This window comes from Oryctolagus cuniculus, chromosome 10 (genome assembly GCF_051225735.1).
Source record: "Oryctolagus cuniculus isolate XC-2025 breed Fujian yellow rabbit chromosome 10, ASM5122573v1, whole genome shotgun sequence".
Taxonomy (NCBI): domain Eukaryota; kingdom Metazoa; phylum Chordata; class Mammalia; order Lagomorpha; family Leporidae; genus Oryctolagus; species Oryctolagus cuniculus.
Window position 1 is genome coordinate 21,789,953 of NC_142876.1, and position 25,636 is coordinate 21,815,588.

The window sequence follows — 25,636 nt, forward strand, 5'->3', positions numbered from 1 at the left end:
CTGTGTATAGCACATCCTTGAGCATTTTTTGTAGGGCTGGGTGAGTAGTTACACATTCTTTCAATTTCTGTTTGTTGTGGAAGATCTTTAGTTTTCCTTCATTCAGAAATGAAACTCACATTAGTTAGTGTCCCTGACACCAACATGGAAGACCCAGGTGGAGTTCCAGGCTCCTGCTTCAGCCTAGCCCAAGTCCTGGCTGGAGCAGGCATTTGAGGAGTGAACTAGTAGATGGAGAGTGTCTGTCTCTTTTAGTCTCTCTGCTTTTCAAATAAAGTGAAAACAAGCTTTCTAAAGATTGATTGAATGAGTGAGTGATTGATTTGAAAGGCAGAATTACTGAGAGGGAGGGAAGGAGGGAGGGAGAGGCAGAGGGGGAGAGGGAGAGAGAAAGGGAGAGAGAAAGAGAGAAAGAAAGAGATCTCCCACCTATAGTTCAAATCCCAGGAATAGCCAGGGCTGAGCCAGGCCAAGCTAAGAGCTTCATCTGAGTCTCCCATGTGGGTGAAGGGGCCCAAGCACTTGGGCCATCCTCCACTGCATTCCCAGGTGCATTAGCAGGGAGCTGGATAGCAGCAGGACACTAATCAGTGCTCATATGGGATGTCGGTGTCACAGGCAGGGGTTTAACCTACTGTGCCACAACATTGATCAGGAAGACCACTGATTCAGTGACACAGTGCATAAGGATGGCTTTATATCCACCACAGTGAAACAATCTAGCAATCAAGCCCCAAATTTATTTACTTTGTACCAAATGGCACGCTAGTGATCAGGTTAGTTCAGAGCCTTAGGTTACTTCAGAACACAATTTTAATTAACTATTTAATACATAGAAATATTTATAACATACATGATATAAAAAATAAATTGATCACATGCCCAACATGTATCCTAGTAAACAAAAGATGAATAATAACTTTTTATCCCTTTTGTACTGTTAATATTGTCCATTTTGCAAATAATTAATTCCATTTTATTAGTTAAGGCAAGATGTTCAAAATTGAATATTCCATAAGAGTATTGTAATTGTTTAACGGAGTATGTGATAACTGAGAAAATTTTTCAAATTCAATCATATCTTGGTCATTTTCTTGTATACTTACAATCAAGAAAAAATTTGTTGTTCATAGTTTGACTCGGCCTAGAAAGCTTTCCCATAAATCAAATCGTAACAGACATTTATAAACTTTCACTGGGAAAAATATTCTTGTCAGTAATTTCTCAAAGAAATTTATTTTTAATATGCACAGTTAAGCCAGAAAACCTCATATTCTTTTTTTAAAGATTTATTTATTTATTTGAAAAGCAGAGTTACAGAAAGGCAGATGCAGAGAGAGAAAGTGGTCTTCCATCCAATGGTTCACTCCCCAAATGGCTGCAATGGCTGGAGCTGAGCCAATCCAAAGCCAGGAGCCAGGAGCTTCTTTCTGGTCTCCCACATGGATGCAGGGGTCCAAACATGTGGGCCATCTTCCATTGCTTTCCCAGGCCATTGCGAAGAGCCAGATCAGAAGTGGAGCAGCCAGGACTCGAACCAGTACTCATATGGGATGTTGGCACTGCAGGTAGCGTTTCTACCTGCTATACCACAGAGCTGGCCCCTCCATTTTCAATCATAATAGAGAACTGGTCTTTACTCCCACATAAGAGGTAGGAAAACAGAACAAAAATATATGAAACAACCGTGTGGGAAACTATGATCACCAGATTTTCAGCCTGCGGCTCTTATGCAGCCATGCTGCAGGGTGGTAGAAATCTCCCAGAATCCCTGGATTGAGAAGACAGAGATTAAAGTATACGGAAGATTAAGGTAGGCTGAATGTGCACAGCAAAGCATCAGAGACAAGGAAGCCACTCAGAGAAGAGGGCAGTTTGCAAAGGGATTCCTGGAAGACCTGGCAGAAAATGGACTGGAAACAGTAAGTTGTGACATTTCCAGAGCTCAATCCAGAGCAGGAGGTATTCAAGAGACGAAGAGCTTTGTTGAACATCTGACTCCAGATGGTACACATCTCAAGAGCAGAAGCAAAACGAGCTCTAGAATAAAGCTCCACCAGAGATAGCTTTATCAGTTGTTAAGATGGTTATTTAACGAGAATAAAAACTGACATGCTTCTAGCATAGATTAACCAAAAAAGAGACAAGACAAAAATTACCAATATGAGGAATAAGAGTTATCTGGGACCAGTGCTGTGGCATAATGGGTAAAGCTCCGCCTACAGTGCCAGCTTCTCACATGAGGGCTGGTTCCCATTAGTCTGCTCAACTCCCAATCCATCTCCCTGCTGATGCACCTGGGAAAGCAATGGAGGATGATGGCCTACATACTTGGGACCCTGCACCCACATGGGAGACACAGGAAGAAGCTCCTGGCTCCTGCTTTCAGATCAGCCCAACTCTGGCCATTGTAGCCATTTGGGGAATGAACCAGCAGAAATGAAGTCAGGAGCCTGAATCAATCCAGGTATGCCACATGGGTGGCAGGCACCCATCACTTGAATCATCACTTGCTGCTTCTCCAGGTGCACCTTAGCAGGAAGCTGGATGAGAGGCAGAGTCAGGACTGGAACAAGGCATCCAAAGTACCATCTTAACCACTGCACAAACACATGCCCCTAGGTTTAGATATCATATTTGAAAATAGCCAAAAGCCAGCAGAAGTCAACTCTGGTGAATAGTGTAACTAATCAATCTGCCTTCTACCAATTTTAGTCAAAATATATTCTATAGAAAATATATTCTGTGCCTAAGTACATTTCTGAAACAACATTATTTTCTAATAAATAGTTTCTTAGGTTTAAAATATACAACAGGCATTTCAAATACTTACTTCCAATTCTACTGAAAGATCCCAGAGACATATTTGTCCATCGTGGCATCCTGTTACAATCGTGTCCCCATCATCTGTCAAAAGTACTGCTGAGATGCAATGTGTTGGTGCTTTGCGGCCCCAAAGAACGATGGGTAGAACAAGGCTGTTTCCTGCCATTGTGTTTTCAAACCTGAAAATGTTACCAGAATAATGTCAAATATTACACTACTCCAACTCTAAAACATGTTGCATGTTTTCATTTTGGAGACAAATTGTATCATTTGAAAATAATAAGCTCCTATTCCTGGTAGTACATTTTAGTCACTTAAACATTTATCACTCCCAAATAAAAATCACCAACTTATCACAACTACTTTTAGATTCAGGGACTTAAAAATGCAACACAGGTGTTTACCCTATAGATTTACATTTACATTTCAAACTAATGAAAAGCTAATGACTCAAGCCGGCGCCGTGGCTCAATAGGCTAATCCTCCACCTTGCGGCGCCGGCACACCGGGTTCTAGTCCCGGTTGGGGCACCGGATTCTGTCCCGGTTGCCCCTCTTCCAGGCCAGCTCTCTGCTATGGCCAGGGAGTGCAGTGGAGGATGGCCCAGGTGCTTGGGCCCTGCACCCCATGGGAGACCAGGAAAAAGCACCTGGCTCCTGGCTCCTGCCAGGATCAGCGCGGTGCGCCGGCTGCAGCGGCGGCCATTGGAGGGTGAACCAGCGGCAAAAGGAAGACCTTTCTCTCTCTGTCTCTCTCTCTGTCCACTCTGCCTGTCAAAAAAAAAAAAAAAAAAAAAAAAAAAAAAGAAAAGCTAATGACTCAAAGCCACTGTAATCCAAAAGCTGTACTTTGGAAATTTATATTTATTAAATAAAAGTTTTTTTAAAAAAGGGAAAAAAAAGCTAATGACTCAGTACCTCGTATTTTTTTAGCACTTCAAAACTTATAAAGCACTTTTATGTATATCACTTCACTTAAAAACATTCACAGGGGCCCGGTGCTGTGGCTCACTTGGCTAATCCTCCACCTGCGGCGCCACCATCCCATATAGGCACCGGGTTCTAGTCCCAACTGCTCCTCTTCCAGTCCAGCTCTCTGCTGTGGCCCAGGAGGGCAGTGGAGGGTGGCCCAGATGCTTGGACCCCTGCACCCGCATGGGAGACTAGGAGGAGGCACCTGGCTCCTGGCTTTGGATTGGCGCAGCGCACCAGCCGCAGTAGCCATTTGGGGGGTGAACCAACAGAAGGAAGACCTTTCTCTCTGTCTCGCTCTCTCTCTGTAACTCTACTTGTCAAATAAATTTTTAAAAAAATCACAAAATTCAAAAAACTGTCTTTAGAGGTTGCTGGGTAGAAATTGGGGAATAAGTATCATCTTTGTGGACACAGAGCTAGCAAGCCATAGAACCCAAATGCAAATCCTGACCTTCGATGCCAAGCTGTCAGCCCAAACAAAGAAAGGTCAAACATAAAAGCTGATCTAAAAAAGTCCCAGGACACACAGACTGCACCATGGCCATTAGATGGTTAATTCTGAAGAACTTCCTGAGTGCCAGGTATAAATACTCACATTCACCATGTCAGTTACTCCTCACAAGAACTGTGAAGTCATTACAAATATCCCTGCCTTCTCACAGACACAAATGGAGACACAGAGTCACAAAGTGAGAAGTGATAAAGCCCAAAACAGAACCCAGGCAGCCCAGCTCCAGAGCCTGTGGTTCTTCACACTTTGCTCTGCTATAACAAATGAAGTCTCCAAGCCAATAATAAATAGTAATCCCAAAGAAAAACTCAGTACTGTGTTGCTGTGGATTCGTTCTGAGAGGAGCAGCGTGGTGGGGGCAAGAGGCACGGCGTCACCACAGACACCGGGAGTCAGGTGAAAGCAGGCTAGAGGCGAGCAGCTCACAAACTCATTTATTTCAGTTGGTACAGCAGCTTATATAGCCAAGGCAGCCAATCCGGTCAAGGGGTAGTTTCTGCCCTAAGAAATCACAGCCTGTTCCCAGGAAGGCTCCATTGCCAGGTGGTTTCTGAAGCCATTCCTGAGTAACTGACGCTTGCTTGCCAGCAGCCATCTTGGCATGGTCTTATTCCACCACAGTACTATTTTACTGTATGCTGAACATGAATAAGGAAAAAAAAAAAAAGTGGGGCTGGCACTGTGGCATGGCGGTTAAAGCCTATTTCTCACCTATTTCTCAGCTTTGTATAGAAATCATAAAGGTGCATTTTAGTCAACAACAGCAAAAATGATAACAGAAAGCACACTAACTTACAATCAGATGGCTTGTATTCAAACCCTGACCCTTCTATATGATCTGGACACAGTGACCTCTCTAGACCGCAATTTCTCCATTGGTAAAAGTTGATTAGAGGATGGTGCCATGACATTGTGGGTAAAGCCGCCACTTGCAGCACTGGCATCCCATGTGGAAGTCGATTCAAGACCCAGCCACTCCACTTCTGATCCAGCTCTCTGCTATGGCTTGGGAAAGCAGTAGAGGATGGCCCAGATCCTTGGGCCCTTGCACCCATGTGGGAGACCCAGAGGAAGCTCCTGGCTCCTGGCTTTGGATTGGTGCAGCTCTGGCCATTGTAGCCATCTGGAGAGTGGACCAGCAGATGAAGACCTTTCTCTCTCTCTCTTTCTCCCGTTCTCTCTGCCTCTGCCTCTCTGTAAATCTGCCTTTCAAATAAATTAATTAATTAATCTTTTTTTAAAAAGATGGTTAATAACTTCTTCCTCTCAGAAAGTTGCCATGAAGATTAAGATAATATATGTAATGCCACTAGTAATACATACAGAACATGGAAAACACTTAGTAAATACTAACTTTTTCTTAAAGATTTATATTATTTATTTCAAAGACAGAGCTACAGAGAGAGGTAGAGATAGAGAAATAGGTCTTCCATCCACTGGTTCACTCCGCAGATGGCCATAGTGGCCAGAGGTGCACCGATCCGAAGCCAGGAGCCAGGAGCTTCTTCTGGGTCTCCCACGAGGGTGCAGGGGCCCAAGAACCTGGGCCATCTTCCACTGCTTTCCCAGGCCATAGCAGAGAGCTGGATAAGACTCGAACCGGCACCCATATGGGATGCCAGTGCTGCAGGCCAGGGCTTTAACTCACTGCACCATAGTGCCAGCCTCCTAATTTTTAAAAAAAAACACAGATTTTACTTCCTTCACATTCTATTTACATATCTACCAGCTTCTTCTAGCACCATCATTTAATATTTGATGAAGTAGGGCTTTTCAACAGATTAGTTATCTTTCATGACTTTATCCCACAAACTTTTTTTTTTTTTTTTTTTGACAGGCAGAGTGGACAGTGAGAGAGAGAGACAGAGAGAAAGGTCTTCCTTTGGCTATTGGTTCACCCTCCAATGGCCGCCACGGCTGGCACGCTGTGGCCGGCGCACCGCTCTGATTCGAAGGCAGGAGCCAGGTGCTTCTCCTGGTCTCCCATGGGGTGCAGGACCAAAGCACTTGGGCCATCCTCCACTGCCTTCCCGGGCCACAGCAGAGAGCTGGCCTGGAAGAGGGGCAACCGGGAAAGAATCCGGCGCCCTGACCGGGACTAGAACCCGGTGTGCTGGCGCCGCTAGGTGGAGGATTAGCCTATTGAGCCGCGACGCCGGCCTATCCCACAAACTTAAAAATGCTACTGTGGGGACCGGCACCATGGCGCAGTAGGTTAATCCCATGTGGGCACCAGTTTGAGTCCCAGCTGCTCCTCTTCCAGTCCAGCCCTCTGTTATGGCCTGGAAAAGTGGTGGAAGATGGCACAAGTCCTTGGGCCACTGCACCCACGTGGGAGACCAGGAAGGAGCTCCTGGCTCCTGGCTTTGGATCGGCGTAGCTCCGGCCATTTAAATAAAAAAGATTTTATTTATTTCTTTGAGAGGTATAGTTACAGACAGTGAGAGGGAGACAGAGTTCTGGTCTTCCTTCCACTGGTTCACTCCCCAGAGGCCGCAACAGCCGGAACTACGCTGATCCGAAGCCAGGAGCCAGGTGCTTCTTCCTGGTCTCCTACGTGGGTGCAGGAGCCCAAGGCCTTGGGCCATCTTCCACCGCTTTCCCAAGCCACAGCAGAGAGCTGGATTGGAAGAGAAGCAGCCGGGACTAGAACCAGCACCCATATGAAATGCCAGCACCACAGCGCCAGCCCCCTCGGAGGTTCCACTTCTAATCCAGTTCCTGGTAATATGTCTGGGTCAGCAGCAGAGGATAGTTCAAGTGCTTGGGCTCCTGTACCCACATGGAAGACCCTGATAAGGGTCCTGGCTGCTGGCTTCAGCCTGGCGTAGCCCTGGCCATTGCAGCCATTTGGGGAATGAGCCAGAGGATGGAAAATTCTCTCTCTCTCTGTCTCTCCCTCTCTCTCTCTCTAATTTTGCTGTTCAAATACATAAATTTTTAAAAAATACAAATAATACAAACTGCCAACTCAACACTAAGATGGCTTTCAAATTAAATTCTGATTTCTTAGTAACAATAATTAACATATATTTTAGAGCAGTATTTCCCAGGCTTCTATTTTGTCCCTATGCCATCATAGGTATAGGGTATTTCAACCTGAGAATAAAACAGATGCAATTCAGCTGTCTAGTGGCTCACATACATGCAAATAAGCAGCTACCAGAGGGTATGCAGCAGTCTCAACAATGTGGAAACAAAACAGATGGATTCCCCTTAACTTGACTTCACTGAGTACAGGAAGAATTTCTGTAAGAAATGATGAATAGAATGAGGAGGAACTAATGAAGGCAGAGGCTCTGGAAATCACATGCTCAAAGCCCCAGAGGTAAGATGTTAATTATTTCTGGACTGTGAAAATATCAGAGCAAATTCAGAGCCAAAAGGCAGAATGGTGAGACAATAACCAACAGACCAACATGCATCAGTCCATAAAGTGCCTTCTTAAAGAGTTTGTGAACTTCAGCCTGACAGCAATGAGACACATGTCAAGTGAATTTGAATTCGCTTTTCAGAGAGATCACCCTTACTGCATATAATGTAGAGTGACAAAAGAAGGCACGAAGAAGACCTGTGAGGCTATTGCAGAACTGCAGGTGACAGATGATTTCTCAACTCATCACATGCGCTCGTTACTTACTTCTAGGCTGCCCTGGTTAGCAGCTACCTTCCCTACTTTAAGATCCCTTAGAACAAGACTCACATTCTAGGTATTCACCATTACATGGTACTTAGCATAATGTCTATACCTCATAGGATGTTTTTAATAAAGTGGATTGTAAAGGATATTAATGTTGAGAAGAGTAATAATAATATGGATATGACAGCTATAGGAGTTAGGGTTCAACAAGCTGATAACAATGCAACTTGAATTTTGAACAGGGTTTACAGGAAGGTACTCTGAGGATTAAAATAAAAAAAGAAGGAAGTATTTTTGTATATTAACAGCTCCCCAAGTAAAGGATGGGCACTATTATTAAAAAACCAATGCCCAGGGAAGTCATCAGTAGATTTAGATTCTTTTTTTTTTAAGATTTATTTATTTATTTGAAAATCAGAGCTACACAGAGAGGCAGATTGAGGAAGAGAGAGAGAGAGAAAGTTTTCCGTCCGCTGGTTCACTCCCCATTTGGCCGCAACTGCCGGAGCTGCACCAATCTGAAGTCAGGAGCCAGGTGCTTCTTTCAAGTCTCCCACGTGGGTACAGGGGCCTAAGGACTTGGGCCATCTTCCACTGCTTTCCCAACCCAAAGCAGAGAGCTGGTTCAGAAGTGGAGCAGCCAGGACTCGAACCAGCACGCATATGGGATGCCAGCATTGCAGGCGGCGGCTTTCCCCACTATACCACAGCACCGGCCCCTTGAATTCTAATATATAAGAAAAATTACTCTACACTTAACCAGAGGCTAATATTTGCTTTGGGAAGGGAGGAAATACTGCAAGGTCTCATGTTTATCTTCAACAGGGCCAGACTGTAAACAGACTAAAGGTCCAATAAGTATATACCTAACCAGAAAAGCAATATGCTAACTCTTTGTGTGTGATGGTATAAAGATTGGATTAACACAGAGGAAGAAAATTGGAGCAGACAAACTAAATATGATGCTACTGCAATAAGTCTGGGTATACAGCGATAAGAAGCTTAGCTAAAATGACAAGCATTTTGAACAAAAAAGACAAATATGAGACATTACAAAGGAAGAATAATAAATCATAGGGGCTGATGAAATATGTAAGTCCACAGGCAAGAAAAATGTTACTTTCTAAGCTCAGTGATAAGGAAAGAGGGAAGGGGGAGGAGCTGGGAGGGGAGGAGCAAGAGAGGAAGGGAAGAAAAAAAAATGCCAAGTATGAGGCTAATCTAGTCTTAGAGAAATTATAACCAGAGAACTCAACAAAAAGTGTTCCACATGAATGGCAAAAATGCATGAGCCTTTGCCAAATCAAGCCAGTTCAACATTTACGAAATACAGGTTCACTTCTGTTTTGTTTTTTGCTTTTCACATTTAAGTACTTGGCTAATAAGAAATCATCTGTTCTCCTAATCTAGAATGCAAAGAAGTATAGCTCCTTATGATCTTGTAGATTTTTAATTTTGGTCGAGATATAGGTCCCTTAGCAAGTCACTCAAGATCACCCAGCAAACTGATCTCAGAGCTCAGGGATACACAGAGACTTCCAGACCCTAATGAAACTCTTCACTATTCTACCTTTTCTATTTACCACAAAATTCCACCCACCAAGAAAACTTTATTAGCCAACCAATTGGTTAAATCAAGAACTTCCCAAAATATATCACTCAATAAGATATAAATGGAACTATAGTGGTCACAGAAAAAAAGTCACGATTTCTGAGATTAGAAACAGGATGATGACTATGATAGACTATGCCCAGATCCCTCCCTTCAGGACGAAGGACTCATCACCCAGCTGCTAATGAGCTCCCAGCACACAGGCCCTAGCTGCAAGCACCCACTAAGACTGCCTCCGCCAAAGACTGACACTTGGTCCTAGCGCTTGTCCACTTCCCATGGGACATCCCACATCGAATGACGGACCAGTGCAGAGATATGAAGATCGGGCTCCTCAGCAACTCAAGGTATCTCGGAAGGGTCATTCTACAGTCATGGCTCCCCCAAAGGGCAACTGAAATTCCCTTGAGACTCAGCACAACTTTTATCCACAGCCAAACATGCTTCTTTTTCATGGGTGTAGATTCTGAGAACACTCCCTAAACAACCTGAGTACTAATCTCCATCTCAGAGCCTGCTTGCCAGAGAGTCCAAACTGGGAAAATAAGAACTGAAGCTCTTTTTAGTACAATACTGTTCATTACACTATTTTTTCTCTCTTTATAAGTTTGAGAATTTCTGGAATTTTTAAAGGGTAATAGAACTTCAATGTCCATCAACCAGGATTAATTTAGAAAAATGATGATCCCAAGCTTTGCAATGGAAAAATGCAATATGAAATACAAGGCAACCTCCAAATCATTCAACAGGCACGCCTACACACACACACACACACACACAAATTCTGGAATGAATTATACAAACATAAAAACCACCAAGGACTGCCTCTAATGGGGAAGAATAGGAAAAGGAAGAGATTGATTGAGTGCAAGTCCCAATTCTCAAGATAAGTAACTTTTCCCCCCTACAATGGTGGTTTCCATTAAAATAAAGTTAATAAATAAATAAAGTGGCCTTGATTCACCAAATTCTTTGGTTTTAAAGTTGCACATATGCACACAACATGGAACTTCCAAAATGCATTTAACAAATTCATTTATAGAGACTGGCATTGTAGGACATTAAGTTAGACTGCTTCTTGGGACACAAGAATACCAAGTCAGAGTACCTGGGATGGAGTCCTGCCTCTGCTTTTGATACAGCTTCCTGCTAAAAATGCACTGGGAGGCAGCAGACAATAGCTTAAGTACTTGGATCCTTGCCATCCACATAGGAGACTTGGATGGAGTTCCTGCTATGGGCTTTGCCCTGGCCTAGAGACAGTTTATAAGGGCATTTGGGGGGTGAACCAGTGAATATACTCCCAGTGTGGTTATATTTGGAGATAGCGCTTGTGGGGATGTGGTAAAAGTTAAATGAAGTCATAAAAGTAGGACCCTAATGTGATAGGGCTGGTACCCTTATAGCAAAAGGAAGGGACACAAAAAGCTCTCCTTCCTGCCACTACTACAAGGTCACAGTAAGAAGGCAGCAATCTGCAAGCCAGAAAGAGAGGAGTCACCCAAAACAAACCCTCCGGACCTTCATCTGGAACTTCTAGACTCCACAACAGTGGGAAAATTAATTTCCATTGTTTAAGCCACATAGTATGTGGTATCTGTTAGAGTAGTTAAACAGACTAAAACTGCTGCCATGGCTCTTAAGCCTCTTGGGTTCTAGAACAACCTACCTCCTTTTATTATGGTAACTTTAAGAAACAAAATCATTTGCAGATGTCCCATGTGTTAGATTTTTGTGATTTCTATGTCATTTATCTTATTCCTCAACTGTTTTTCTTATAAACTAGAAATTGGATCTAAAGGCATTATTAGATTCAAGTCAATATTTTTTGGCAAGAATACCCCATAGGTGATGTTGGTATACTTCCTGCTGTATCACCAGAGGAAGCATTTGATGTCACATTGTCCTACTATCAGTGATGCCACCTTTGACCATCTGATTAAGCAGTAGTGACCACCAAATATTTCCACTGTAACTGTATATTTTTTCCTTTGAAGCTAACAATAACCAATGGAGCAATAGTCTGATAAGACCATCCTGTTTCCTAATATCTCATACATGAGACACTGGTAATCCCAGTGTTGCTTCCAAAAGCATTAAGTGATATTCATTTCTTAGTCTGTATTTTGTCCTTTAATATTGTTCCACATTTGTTTCTTATTGGCACATGATAAACCACTTGATTGCATACTTTGATCTTGTACTCAGGAAATCTCACTTAATTCTCTAATCAGTTTGCACTTTATTTTGGAATTTGTTGGATTATCTATATACATAGTAGCTTCATTAACATATATTGACAGTTCTGTTGCTTAAAAGCTGACCCTTATACCTAAAATTTACTTTTTGTGTTTAATTTCCTTAACTACACATCCAGCACTATACTAAATAAAGTGAAAGGAAGAAGTTTTGTGGTTTACTCCCAGAGAAAAATTTTCAGTGTTTTATGTTAGCAATGCTGTTTATTTTAAGTTCATTGTAGTCAATCTTTATCAAAATAAGGGAATTGCTGTTTCTTACTACTCCACTAAGAGTTTCTGTTTATGGTGAGAAGCTGAATTAAAAGCTTTTCAATATTTTTTTAAAAAAGCTTTAAGACTGCAATGATTATACATGAGAAGTCTTGTGTCAGACCAATGTTAATTTCTCCATTTTTTTTTCTAACTCTCAAATGCAAAAACAAGATGTATTTCTATCCTAGGAACTCAAACATTTGAGGAGATGAGTCGTTTTAGTCTTTCTACTTCCTGCTCCCCAGGCAGATCCTTCGTGAATTGCATACAAAAACAAACTCAAATCCTTTCTCATGAGGATGGATACATATGAACTACAGTTGGCCTTAGCATCCCACCTACCAATGGGGAATATGAGAAGCAGAGACTAAACATTAAATATCTAAATAAACTTGCCATAGCAGGATGGCATTATGGCGTAACAGGTAAAGTTGCTGCCTGCAACGTCAGCATCCTATATGCGTGCTGGTTCATGTCCCAGCTGCTCCACTTCTGATCCAGCATTGCTACTCATAGCCTGGGAGAGACAGTGAAAGATGACCTAAATGTTTTGGTTCCTGCCACCCACATGGGACACTTGGAAGAAGCTCTTGGCTTCAACTTGGCCCAGCAATGGCTGTTGGAGCCATCTGGAAAGTGAACCAGTAGATAGAAGATCTCTCTCTCTCTCTTGCTGTCTCTCCCCTCTCTCTGTAACTCTTTCAAATAAATAAATAAAATCTTTAAAACACACACACACACACACACACACACACTTGCCACAGCTGCAATGGAAAAAAGAAAGAAAATATTATAAAAGTTCACTCAAATTCTCAGATTTCTCCTCATTTGTCAAGAGTTTGTATTATGTGATAGAAGAAGTAATCATTAAGACTATGAATTATCTTTGTGCTTATGTCTTTGCCACTATTAACTGAAGACTTGGAAAAAACTAAAGCAGATAATGAAGATTGCTTATTATAGTCCAATGAGATGGACACATGTTCTGAACACTTAAGAAGCTAACAAGTTTATATTTTCTCATTCAGGTGGCAAAGATATACTCTCAATGCATTTGACACTTTAGGCTTGCTTTGTTAAAGGAAGTTACAGTACTTGAGTTTCAAAAGAACATGTGGATGAGCAGATGGCAACAGGAGACTTCACTTATTTCTTATGGCTCAAACAGCCTTGAGCACATGACAGACAGGTTTTGAAGAACTGCAGAGTTATCTGGTTAAAAATAAATCACAATTTTAAAAGTGGTTCACAGGTTTTGAGGTGTATAAATCCTGTTTTAAATTTCTGCTGCCACAGTAAGGATGCCTGAGCTCTTCCAAGTATGCTCTATCCATCACCCGTCTGCACTCACTTCAAGAGCTACCAATTAAGCTAAAAGCAAAGCATCCCCAATGAGTCCCTTTCTAGAGGAAATAGCTTCCATTTGGTAGAACCAATTTTAACTTTCACCTGCCCCCTATTTCTAAGCTCACTTTCATCTTCAATCACTCCTACTTCTTTCCCTCATATTGCCATCAAAACTCTAAATTGAGGGCAGGTATTTGGTGCAGCAGTTGTCATTTGGGACACCCACATGCCACTCTCAGAGCCCCTGGGTTTGAGTCCACTTCTGATCCCAGCTTCTTGCTAACGTGCACCCTGGCAGACAGCAGGTGACCGTTCAAGTACTTCAGTCCCTGCCACCAGTGGGAGACCTGGATAGTGTTCCAGGCTCCTGGCCTCAGCACGGCCCAGCCCCAGCTGTTGAAAGCATTTGCAGAATGAACCAGAGGGTGGAAGACATCTCTTTTTCCCTCTCCCTTTCAAATAAATAAATAAATAAAAATCTTCTTTTAAAAACTCTAAATTGAGCACCACAGCTTTGTCCGGCAGAGGGTTAAGCTGCTGCCTGGAAAGCTGGCATCCCATATGAATGCTGGTTCGAGTCCCGGCTGCTTCACTTCCAATCCAGCTCCCTGGAAGGCAGCTAAACACGCTCAAGTGCTTGGGCCTTTGTCACCCACATGGGAGACTTGAAAGAAGTTCCTGGATACTGGCTTCAATCTGGCCCAGCCCCAGCCATTGAGGTCATTTGTGGAGTGAACCAGTGGAAGGAAGCTCGCTCTCTCTCTCTCTCTCTCTCTTTCAAATAACTAAAGCTTTATAAAAAATAATAAATTGAGCACTGAAATTTTTCAATGTATATAATTAAACTACTTGGAAGAAGAAGAGGAAACAAACCTGCTCTTCCAAACAGGAAACTGGATTGTCACAACATTCTGGGAGTCAGCAAGACATGCTGCATAAGCATGAAGGTTTGAGAGTCACACTGGGGAAAAACCCTGCTCCTCTATTTACCAACACTAAACTTTGAGGATATAGGTAGCCTTTCTAAGTTAGAGTGTCCTCATTTGTAACATCACCTTCCTCCTTAAACACTAGAGAAAACTGCTCTTCCTGTCAGAAAAAAAAAATGTTCTTGACAAAGTCACCAATGACCTCCCCAGTGCCAAATTCCAAGTCATGTCCTAATCCTAAATACACCTGACCTACCACCAGCATCTGACATACTTTATACTCCCTCCTTGAAACACTTATTTACTTGGCATCCAAGTGTTCATACTTCCCTGACCTTACATGTACTTCTCTGGCTTTTATTTGCCCTCTTCCTCGCCTTTCTTGCCCTTTAACTGTTGGCACACACAGTGCTTAGTCCTTGACTTCTCTTCTCTGGCAATACTCCCAATGAACTCATCAGGTCTCACACTGGGGCCGGTGCTGTGGTATGGTAAGTTAAGCATCTGCCTGTGGCACCAGCATCCCATATGGGGACGGATCTGAGTCCCAGCTGCTCCACTTCTGATCCAGCTCCCTGTTGACGGCCTGGGAAAGCAGTAGAAGACGGCCCAAGTGCTTGGGCCCCTGCACCCACGTGAGAGACCTGGAAGAAGCTCCTGGCTCCTAGCTTCAGCCTAGCCCAGCACCAGCTATTGCAGACGTTTGGGGAGTGAACCAATAGATGGAAGACCTCTCTCTCTCTCCCTCCCTCTCTCTGTAACTCTACCTCTCCAGTGAATAAATAAATCTTTATAAAAATAAATAAATACCACCTACACATTGACAACTCCACAATTTATATATATATTGTGGCTCTCTTCTGAACTCCGAATTCACATCCACACTTCTTAACATCTCTGCACAGCTAATAAGCTTCTCAAACTTGTCCAAACTTGTGAGTGCCTGGTCTTCTTCCTCAAACATGCCTTCCCCCATATCAGTTCACAGCAACTCCATTTTTATGGCTCCACAGGCCCAAAGCCTAGAATCCTCTTTAATTCCTCTCTCATACAAACAATCCACATCCCAATCCACCAGCAAACTCCACTAGCTATACCTTCAAAATACATTCGGAATCCAATGACTCCTTCATACCTTCACTAAATCCCAGCATCTCCCACCAGAAATAACACAATATTTTTCTAATTGGTCTCTGTTTCCATCCTTGCCCCACTACAAGCCCAACATAACATATCACTGATGATATTAAGAAAAAGAAAATCAGACCATGATCACAGCTCAAAGTCTTCCCAGGGCTTCCTTTCTCCCACAGAGTAAAAGCCAAACTATTCAAGTGCCTATCTTACATGGGTAAGGTAGTTGTCCTCTAACTTGCTCACTTCTCCATCTATTCCAATTCATTAGCATTCACAAAGATACCAAGCAGGATCTCACCTCAGAACACTGGTCTCCTATACTTCTTCATAATGCCCTCTCACTCCCCATCAGGTCTCTGCCAAAATGTCACCTTCTTTTACAAGTTTAAATAGGATTTGTCTCCCCAAAACTCATTATTAGCTGTTTATATTCTAATGGCTTAATGTTACTGGTGGAGATGTGATGTTAAGGTAGCCTCTAAGACATGGAGCTGGTGGCAGATCTTTGGGTCACTGGAAGCATGCCCTGGACAGGTGGCTCTCACAAGAGGTTTGTCTTTTTCAGTTCAAGTTCTACCTATGTTTTCTCTCCTTCCTGACTTGTGTTATGACTGCCTCTACATCCACCAGGAGTAGCCTCCATCTGACACGGGATTATGGGGTTGCTTTGTCCTGTAACCTCAAGTGTAAGCTAAAATAAACCTTTTTTTTTTTTAAGATTTATTTATTTATTTGAAAGACAGAGTTACAAAGAGACAGAGGCAGAGAGACAGAGAGAGGTCTTCCATCCACTGGTTCACTCCCCAAATGGCCATAACAGCCAGAGCTGAGCTGATCCAAAGCCAAGAACCAGGAGCTTCTTTCGGGTCTCCCATGCAGGTGCAGGGGCTCAAGGACTTGGGCCATATTCTATTGCTTTCCCAGGCCATAGCAAAGAGCTGCATCAAAAGTGGAGCAGCTCAGACTTGAACCGGTACCCATAGGGGATGCTGGCACTACAGGCAGTGGCTTTACCTGCTATGCTACAGCACCACCCCCCAATAAATCTTTTCTTTCCCAAGAAGATCTTCTCGGGTATTTAAAATCACAAAAAGTTAACTCTCCTGACCATCAAAAATAGTAAAACCCACCGCCCAAACAGTGTTTACAATCATCAAACATACCACATGTTTTATTTATCATGTATCACTCCTGCTATAATGTAAGCTCCATGAAAGCAAAGATTTATTTCTGTTTTATTATCTATTTATTCCCAGTACCTAAAATCTCTGCCAATTTTGTTTTGGCATAAAAAAAAAAAAAAAGCTGTACTCATTAGTAATTTGGAGTATATCTAGATTTTATACACTTTGGATTTTGCAGGAGTTTCTTATCAATTTCTACAATAATGTCAACAGTTAATACAATCCTCCTTAAATAAATCCCATTAACATAATAATTGTGTTTTTTCCCCAGCTGCAGGTTTTGCCTATATTCCTACCTCTTTTTCTATCTGTGACACACATAGGGTAAAATACACCTAAGGACTTATGAAGCAAATTAGCTTGCGTCCTCACTAGGCCTGTTAATGAATTGCAAAACAGTTTCCTAAAGTAAGTAAAGTGATATTTTATTAGTGTGAACTTTTCTTTCTCACTAATGCTGGTTAACATTGTTTTGTTATTTGAAATGTTTTCTTTAAAAAAAAAAAAAAAAAAGACAGAGTCCTTAAGGAAGGCAATCAAATAAATAAACTTGACCATGAGAACAAAAGGTAACTGGCTCAGTGTTTTATCACTGACATGTACTATCAACATTTAGAGAGAAATGTGTTATGTACAAAACACTAGTGAAATATCTTCAGTGAGTCTGAAGGGCCATAAATTACAAGTACTAGCTGAATGGGCAACACTGGTCTACAAGTCATGTACCTCCAGGTTCCCTATTAGCCCTTAGCACTTCAGCAATTTCTTCTACCCAGAACTCAGCAGGGTCTCCACATTCCACTCTTCCATCATTTTACAGCTCCTTCTAACACAAGCAATCCCCAGTGAGAAAACCTGAAATCTCACTGAACATCACCAACATATTTTTGAAGAGATGCCCAATTTTATTTAAAATAGTTAATATTTTATAAATATAGTGCATTGTCGCTCCCCCTCTTCATGGAGGAGCAACACTAAACCCTGCCTAGGCTTCATATCCGAGTCACGGCACCATTATGTCGCTCCCCGTCTTCGTGGGGGAACGACACAGGACCCTGCGCTGTTCTTTCGTCTGCTCGGCCCTCCCCGGGTTTGCTGCTGGTTCTTCCCGGGTTGGCTACTATCCCTTCCACCTCCGTGGAAGGGCAGTTCCCCCTGGCCACATTCCCCACTTCCGCAGGGAAGCGGCACACCGCCGGCCGGCTCTTCTCGGGGGCTGCACAGGTGTTCCTTCAGCTAGATGTTCCCCTTAGATGTTCCCTATAGATGTTACTGGTGAATGCCGTCTCTCTCCTCCTTTATAGTCCTCCTCCGCCAATCCCAACTCGGCTGCCCACACGCCGAGTACGCTGCTCTCCTCCAATCAGGAGCAAGTCCTACAGTTTATTAGTTGAACTGGAGGCAGCTGTGCGGAAGCTGTTTACTTCTCTCCCAGCGCCATATTGTGGGAGAGCAGATGCATAGAATAAGTCTTAATTCCAGTAACTCAGTCTAGTCCGGTTTGCTCCCCACAGATCCCCCTTTCTTTTTATTTTTTGGCGTTGATACGCACCTGTCTTCGGTGTCCCGCGGCACACACTCTGCTCTACTTGCTAGAGTTGCCACAGGCTCTTACAAGTCCTATCAATCAGGCAAACCGAATCCGGGTCCTCTCTTCGCCATGTTGTGAGGAGGTTTTTAGGCGCTGATGCATGCCTGTGTTCGGTGCCCTGCAGCGCATGCTCTACTCTGCTAGAACTGCCCGCAGGTGCTTACAAAACCTATCAGGCAAACCGAATCCAAGCCTTCTCATTGCCATATTGTGGGGGAGACTTATTAGTGTTGGTTTGTGCCTATCTTCGGTGACCTGCAGCTCATGCTTTGGTCGAGCTGCTTGCTGGCGCTTACCGCCTTAAATCAGGCAGACCGAATCCAAGCCTCCTAATTGTTGTATTGTGGGGAGGCCTTACTGATGTTAATTCGTGCCTGTCTTCGGTGACCTGCGGCGCATAAGCTGCTAGCTGCCCGCAGGTGCTCATCGTGCTCATCGCCTCACTTAATCAGGCAGACCGAATCCAAACTTTCTCGTTGCCATGTTGAGGGGAGGCCTTTCTATTTCTCTATTTCTCTATCTCCGGGCATTCCTATTTCTCCCATTTTACTTCTATCTCCCAGCATTCCTATTTCTCTCACTTTGCTTCTAAACTTCTATTTCTCTTATCCCTGCAGCTTCCCGGCTGCGCCCGCCCCGAGGCTGCTTCTCGGCAGCTTTCCGGCTCTGAGCCGCTTCAGCCGGCGCCTCTCTCATCTGCGCAGCTTCCCGGCTTTGCGCGGCTTGGCTTCGCACGCTCCGCGGTCTCCACGCCCTTCGCGTCTGCACCACGGCCTACGCCAGCCCCGTTCCCTATCTATTCACGCCCCGTGCTCTCTGCACGCGGCAGCTTCCGCGAGTCACACAGCGTAGCTTGCGTCTCCACCACTAGCATTCAATCCAAGTTCCCCGGGCTAGCCTGGCGAATTCAACCCAGCATACGTCTCCGCCCCACGGTTTGGCTTCCCGTCCTATGCTCCCCGGGCTAATCAGACGGATCCCAATCTGGCTTACGTTTCAGCTTCTGGTTTCAACTTTTCGCCCCCTATTCCCGGGCTAACTTGAGAATCCCAAAGTGGCTTTCGTATCCGCCTCGGCCTGCCCCCCGCGGCTTCAATTTCCCTAACATTTTTCTCTACCCGGTATGTTTCCCCAAGCTTTCTTCCAACAATATTCCTCCCTCATTTCTCCTGGCCTCTCCCCACAGTCCGCATCCGAGTCTGTTTGTTCTAGCTTTCACTTTCGCTTTCGACCTTAGAGATTTCTCCCAGCTTCCCCCCGTAGTCCGTATCTGAGTCTATGCCTAGGCTTTCAACAGCTTCCTCCGGCACCTCTTTCGTCCGGCTTTTCCCTAGGCTGTTTGCTAGTCTCTCTCTCCGGTATTTTTCCAGTTCTTCCCGTTTCTTCCCTCCTAAGTTTCATATCCGTCCTAAGTTTCCTATCCGAGCTAGGTTTCCTATCCGAGTCACGGCACCATTATGTCGCTCCCCCTCTTCATGGAGGAGCAACACTAAACCCTGCCTAGGCTTCATATCCGAGTCACGGCACCATTATGTCGCTCCCCGTCTTCGTGGGGGAACGACACAGGACCCTGCGCTGTTCTTTCGTCTGCTCGGCCCTCCCCGGGTTTGCTGCTGGTTCTTCCCGGGTTGGCTACTATCCCTTCCACCTCCGTGGAAGGGCAGTTCCCCCTGGCCACATTCCCCACTTCCACAGGGAAGCGGCACACCGCCGGCCGGCTCTTCTCGGGGGCTGCACAGGTGTTCCTTCAGCTAGATGTTCCCCTTAGATGTTCCCCATAGATGTTACTGGTGAATGCCGTCTCTCTCCTCCTTTATAGTCCTCCTCCGCCAATCCCAACTCGGCTGCCCACACGCCGAGTACGCTGCTCTCCTCCAATCAGGAGCAAGTCCTACAGTTTATTAGTTGAACTGGAGGCAGCTGTGCGGAAGCTGTTTACTTCTCTCCCAGCGCCATATTGTGGGAGAGCAGATGCATAGAATAAGTCTTAATTCCAGTAACTCAGTCTAGTCCGGTTTGCTCCCCACAGTGCATATGCTCTTTAATAGAAAGAAATAAAAATTACACTTGGGCCCTTAACGACCTTTTAAAAAAAAGTCATGACATAAGATTTCTCCTTCCAATAAAATCTTTTTATGTTCAGGTTACCTTTAATTATCAGATACAAAAGAAGACAAATAAGCCATGACTAAAGTGTTCAAATTCTAAGTTACTGGGGCATAATGGCATGCAGGTAAGGGAGCTGCCTACAGTGCTGGCATCCCATCTGGGTGCCGGTTTGAGTCCCAACTGCTCCACTTGCAATTCAGCGTCCTGTTACTGTGCCTTGAAAAGCAGCAGAAGATGACACAAGCACTTGGGCCCCTTTACCCATGTCAGAGACCTGGAAGAAGCTTGTGGCTCCAGGCTTCGGACCGGCCCAGCCCTGGCTGCTGAAGCCATCTGGGGAGTGAACCACCTGATAAAAGATCTCTGCCCAGGGGCCAGTGCTGTGGCACAGTGCGTAAAGCCTGCAGGGCTGGCATCCCATATGGCTGCTGGTTTGAGTCCTGGCTGCTCCACTTCCGATCCAGCTCTCTGCTATGGCGTGGGAAAGCAGAAGATGGCCCAAGTCCTTGCTTGGGCCCCTATACCCACGTGGGAGACCCAGAAGATACTCCTGGCTTCAGATCAGTGCAGCTCCAGCCATTGCGACCAATTGGGGAGTGAACCAGTGGATGGAAGACTTCTCCCTCTCTCTTTCTCTCTCTCTCTCTGCCTCTCCTTCTCTCTCTGTGTAACTCTGACTTTCAAATAAATAAATCTTTAAAAAAAAATTTCTGCCTCTCTTGTCTCCCCTCTCTCTCCCTCTCCCAAGCAATTAAACAGAATGACCTACTGAAATATGCAGCACTTTGGATTAATCTCCACAACTGTCTAATTCAATAATTTAAACAAGGGTATCCGGCACAGCAGTTAACGTGCCGCCTGAGAGACCTGAATCCCATATCTGACCAGGTGGAGTCCCAGCTCCACTTCTGACCCCACTTACTGCAATGCACACCCTGGGAGGCAGAGGGTGACGGCTCAGGTAGTTGTGTCCCCGCCACCCATATAGGAGAACAGAATTGAGTTCTGGCTTCGGCCTGGCCCAATCTCAGCTACTGTGGGCATTTGAGGAGTAAACCAGTGGATAAAAGATCTGTCTCTGTGTCTCTGTATCTCTTTCTCTCTCTGGATTTCAAATAAAATGAAAACAAATAAATGAAAATTTAACAAAAACAATTTGGGGAACTGGCATTGTGACACAAAGGGTTAAGCCTCCACTTGCAATGCCCACTGCCCAGTTTTAGTCCCAGATACTCCACTTCCAATCCAGTTTCCTGCTCATGCACCTGGAAATGCAGCAGATGATGGCCCAGGAACTTGGGACTCTGTCATCTATGTAGGAAACCCAGATGGAGTTCTGGGCTCCTGGCTTTGGCCCGGCCCAGCCCTGCCTATTGCAGCCATTTGGGGAGTGAATGGAAGATCTCTTTCTCTGTCTCTCCCTCTGTCATTCTGCCTTTCAAATAAATATAATAAATTTTTAAAAAAATAAAATAAAACAGCAGATATTACAGCAAGAACAGACAAATAAAAGCAACAAAATCAAGTGTTCAGTATCTATGATAATTCAATATACAGTAAGTGTGGCATCATTATCTATGGGAAAGCGAGAGAATGAAAGTAGAACTGGTACATCCTGGGGAAAACAAAGTGAAGTATAAGATTGTGACAAACAAACGTAGACTCTGAATGTGTTAAAGACTTACATATTTAAAAGGAAACTATGAAGTTAGTAGCACATCAGACAGTAACTTTGTGACATAGAAATGGGGAAAAATTGTGAAACAGAATCTTTAAAATACAAGCCATCAGGCAAATTTTTTAACTTAATTATGTCAAGACTGAAGATTTCTGGTCAATGAAGGACATCTCAGAAAAGGTTATCAACAACTAAGAACAAATATACCCATAATATTTAAGGGACTAATATGAAAGATATACAAGAAACTTCTACAAATCAACAAGAAAATAACTGAAACCATAAAATAATGAGTAAAAGAATAAACAGGCCGGCGCCGCGGCTCACTAGGCTAATCCTCCACCTTGCAGCACCAGCACACCGGGTTCTAGTCCCAGTCGGGGCGCCGGATTCTGTCCCAGTTGCCCCTCTTCCAGGCCAGCTCTCTGCTGTGGCCAGGGAGTGCAGTGGAGGATGGCCCAGGTCCTTGGGCCCTGTACCCCATGGGAGACCAGGAGAAGTACCTGGCTCCTGCCATCAGATCAGCACAGTGCGCCGGCCACTGCGTGCCAGCCGCGGCGGCCATTAGAGGGTGAACCAATGGTAAAGGAAGACCTTTCTCTCTGTCTTTCTCTCTCACTGTCCACTCTGCCTGTCAAAAAAAAAAAAAAAAAAAAAAAAAAAGAATAAACAGGCAACTTTACAAAATGAACCCCAAAAGATAAAATGCACCCAAAGAAATACCCAAATGTATTAATCATAGTGAAATGTAATTTAAAATGAGACATTAATGCATATCTATTAGTCTGGAAAAACCAGGGCACTGAACAACACAAACATTGGTGGGGACAGAAAGATCCAGGAACCCCCACAAATTACTCTACAGGAGAACAGTCACTGCAGCCTGTTTTGGAACACAATCTGACAGTACTTCAACAAAATATATGAATATTCCCATAATCGTAAACCACAGTCCTTGATGCTGATTTCAAAGAAAGTATAAAAGTTTCTCAAAGAAAGTATTTAGAGATCTAAAAGGTTTATCAAAGTATTCTCATGGGTAGCCACAAACAATAAACTATCCTATATGGACAATCTGAAATATATGTTTTGATCTTCAAAACGTAATGGAGGAAGAATAAAACTTTTATGCAATATATGGCATTATATTGTTTCTATGAATTAAAAAATGTGGACACTTCTAACAATATACACTAATAACACAAACAGAAGGCTAACTATCACACATGTTAGAATGGGTGCCGCTGGATTGATCAGCAAGAAAATGGAGTGGGAATTGGAAATAATAGGTAATGCAGGAAAAAACCAAGAGGGATGCCTTGAACAGCCCAGTGATGATCACACTGAATTGAGTAAGATTAACTCAATCCTCTGCACCTCAGGGACAGAACCAACAGTAAGGACTCATGCCCAGCATACATACCTCTAAAGCTAAATGTCATCTACCCTTCCCCTGAGGAAGGCACACAAGTTAAAAATTTTCCTCATTATTTTTAAGGTTCTTAGAGCTACATGAAGAAAGCGCTCCACTTCCTTTAACTTCCACATAGAATTTATATTCACAACAAAAAACAACATCAAGGCAAAATACTTCAAGACATAGATACAGGCAACAATTTTTAATAAGATCCCAAAAGCACGAGCAATAAAAGCAAGAAATTATAGCAAACTAAGAAGCTTCTCACAGCAAAGGAAACAATCAACAGAGTGAAGAGACAAAAGGAAATTGTAAGTTACAAGGCTCATTACCCCCAAATTTAAGTGATAAACAATGCAAAGCCCAGTCCTCTGATACATCCAGTCACTCAGATCTATTGAAAATTTAACTACAGCTAACAATAAGAAAAAACAAAGTGTATACACTGCTTTTCCTGTTAAGTACAGTTCTGGAACATTTATAAAATAAAGATAAGCATTTACATAGACCAATGTCTCTACCATATCTCTACTTGACATAAACAAGGAGGCATTTACTATACAAAATGCTAATTTGTCTTCCTAATTTAAAGTAACCAAGATCTGTTATTTGGGTGTGATCATGACAATTTTTGATTCTTCATAATAAGGCTGCTTTCAACTTTTTCCACCTCCACACCTCAGCAAGTTTTCTAGTAAAAGCGGCAGCAGATCGAAATTGGAATTTCTGCATAATAAAATGTCCAAAATTCAATGTAGGGTTTCATAAAACCAGCGGTTGTTGCAGCCATGTCTATAAAATCCTAAGAAATAAAAGTAAGAGAGTTTCAATTCGCCTCTTTGGGTCTCATGGCAAACGTCACTGGAACCGAATGTGCAGCTGCCAGGGGGTAAACCCTGAAATCGGCAGCAACAACAACCCCACAGCCGCTACAGACTGTAAGAACCGGCAGAGGACCTGGGAAACGGACGTGGCTAGTGGGTCAGAAACATAACACACGGGGTAGTGCTTGCCTCGAGGCACAGCTCCAGGACGCTGGGACCCCCTTGGAAAGTGAGCGGGAGCAGCACGAATCAGACCAAGTCCCAGCGCAAAGGGGTGAGAACTGGCAGGTGGCATCTCACGCATGAAACACTAACAGAGGTCTCAGTCCCCAACCCAAGGGCAGACTCAAGAGGGGGACCAGCAGGTAAGCACAGACCCCCTGCACCCCGGAAGCAGGCGCCAGTAAACCCACGGTCGTCTCCAGCCACCTCATGCCGTTTAGATGGTCCCTGCGGGCAAGGCTGTTCTGACTTCAAGATCGGAAGCCACTGTCGCCAGAAGCAAATGTCACTCACGATCCCCGAATGGTCTCCATGGCCCTGGCAAAGTCGCCTGGCTGTGGGCCTGAAGCTACAGGCGACGCTGGAAACACAGCTTCCAGCAGCAGAGATCTGACAGCTGGCGCCGCCCCTGGCACCAGTGGATCTGTGAGCCCTGACCCCCGACCCCTGACCTCGGCGGCGGAGACACAACCCGCTCCGCCCGAAGGGAACTGGAAAGCCCCCTTACCTGTCACAGCTTCACCTCATGCCGCGATCCGTGAGACCACCCGTCGGCACCCCGGCAAAGGAAGACAAGGCGAGGGCGCAGCGAAGGAGGATGTGGGGTGCGCGAATCTGGATGGGAAAACCTTGGGGGCCGCAAGCCCTGACCAGCCGCGGTCTCCCCACCGAGGATGCACAGTGCCGGCACCGTTGCCGCCGCCGCAGTAAATCAGCTGACACCAGCCTCCACTGCCGTGACTTTCGCGACAACTGTCGTAAAAACGAGGGGGAAGGGAGATGTTCACTATTTCGCTATACGCCTCGCCTAAGCTGGCGCTGAAGGAACCGGCCGCGTCACCATGGAGACCGAATGGCCTCGAAGGGATCAACTGTGGGCAAGGAGTGCGTGGCCGCCATTTTGGTTAGGGGAAGTGCGTTCTGTGCTGGCTTCTCGCCTTTTAACGCCAGTGTCGAGAGGACCAAGATGGAGGGAAGGATGAAATAGCAAGTCTAGGTCTTCCGGGGGACCAGGATGTTGCAAGTTTACACTTCTGCCTATGCGACTCCATCCAGGCTCTTTGGAAAATATTAGTACTATGTCCTTATGGCTCCTGAACTCAGCTGTTAGCCATGACGCAG

The 25,636-nt window shown here is 44.4% G+C and overlaps 1 protein-coding gene across 6 annotated transcripts in view; it reads right to left on the reverse strand.

Moving 5' to 3' along the window:
* WDR7 (WD repeat domain 7) overlaps positions 1-25,280 on the reverse strand; it is a 377,439-nt gene extending 352,159 nt beyond the window's left edge. For 3 of the 6 annotated variants that reach the window (XM_070050124.2, XM_070050123.2, XM_089305092.1), the window contains exons 1-2: positions 25,023-25,280; positions 2,834-3,005 (exon numbers count right to left, since the gene is read on the reverse strand). In XM_070050124.2, the coding sequence (XP_069906225.1) occupies positions 2,834-2,992 (159 nt within the window). In that variant the 5' untranslated portion in view covers positions 2,993-3,005; positions 25,023-25,280. The remainder of the gene's footprint in view (positions 1-2,833; positions 3,006-25,022) is intronic. The other 3 variants (XM_089305095.1, XM_089305093.1, XM_089305094.1) reach the window with 2 other exon arrangements.
* Positions 25,281-25,636: the final 356 nt, after the last annotated feature.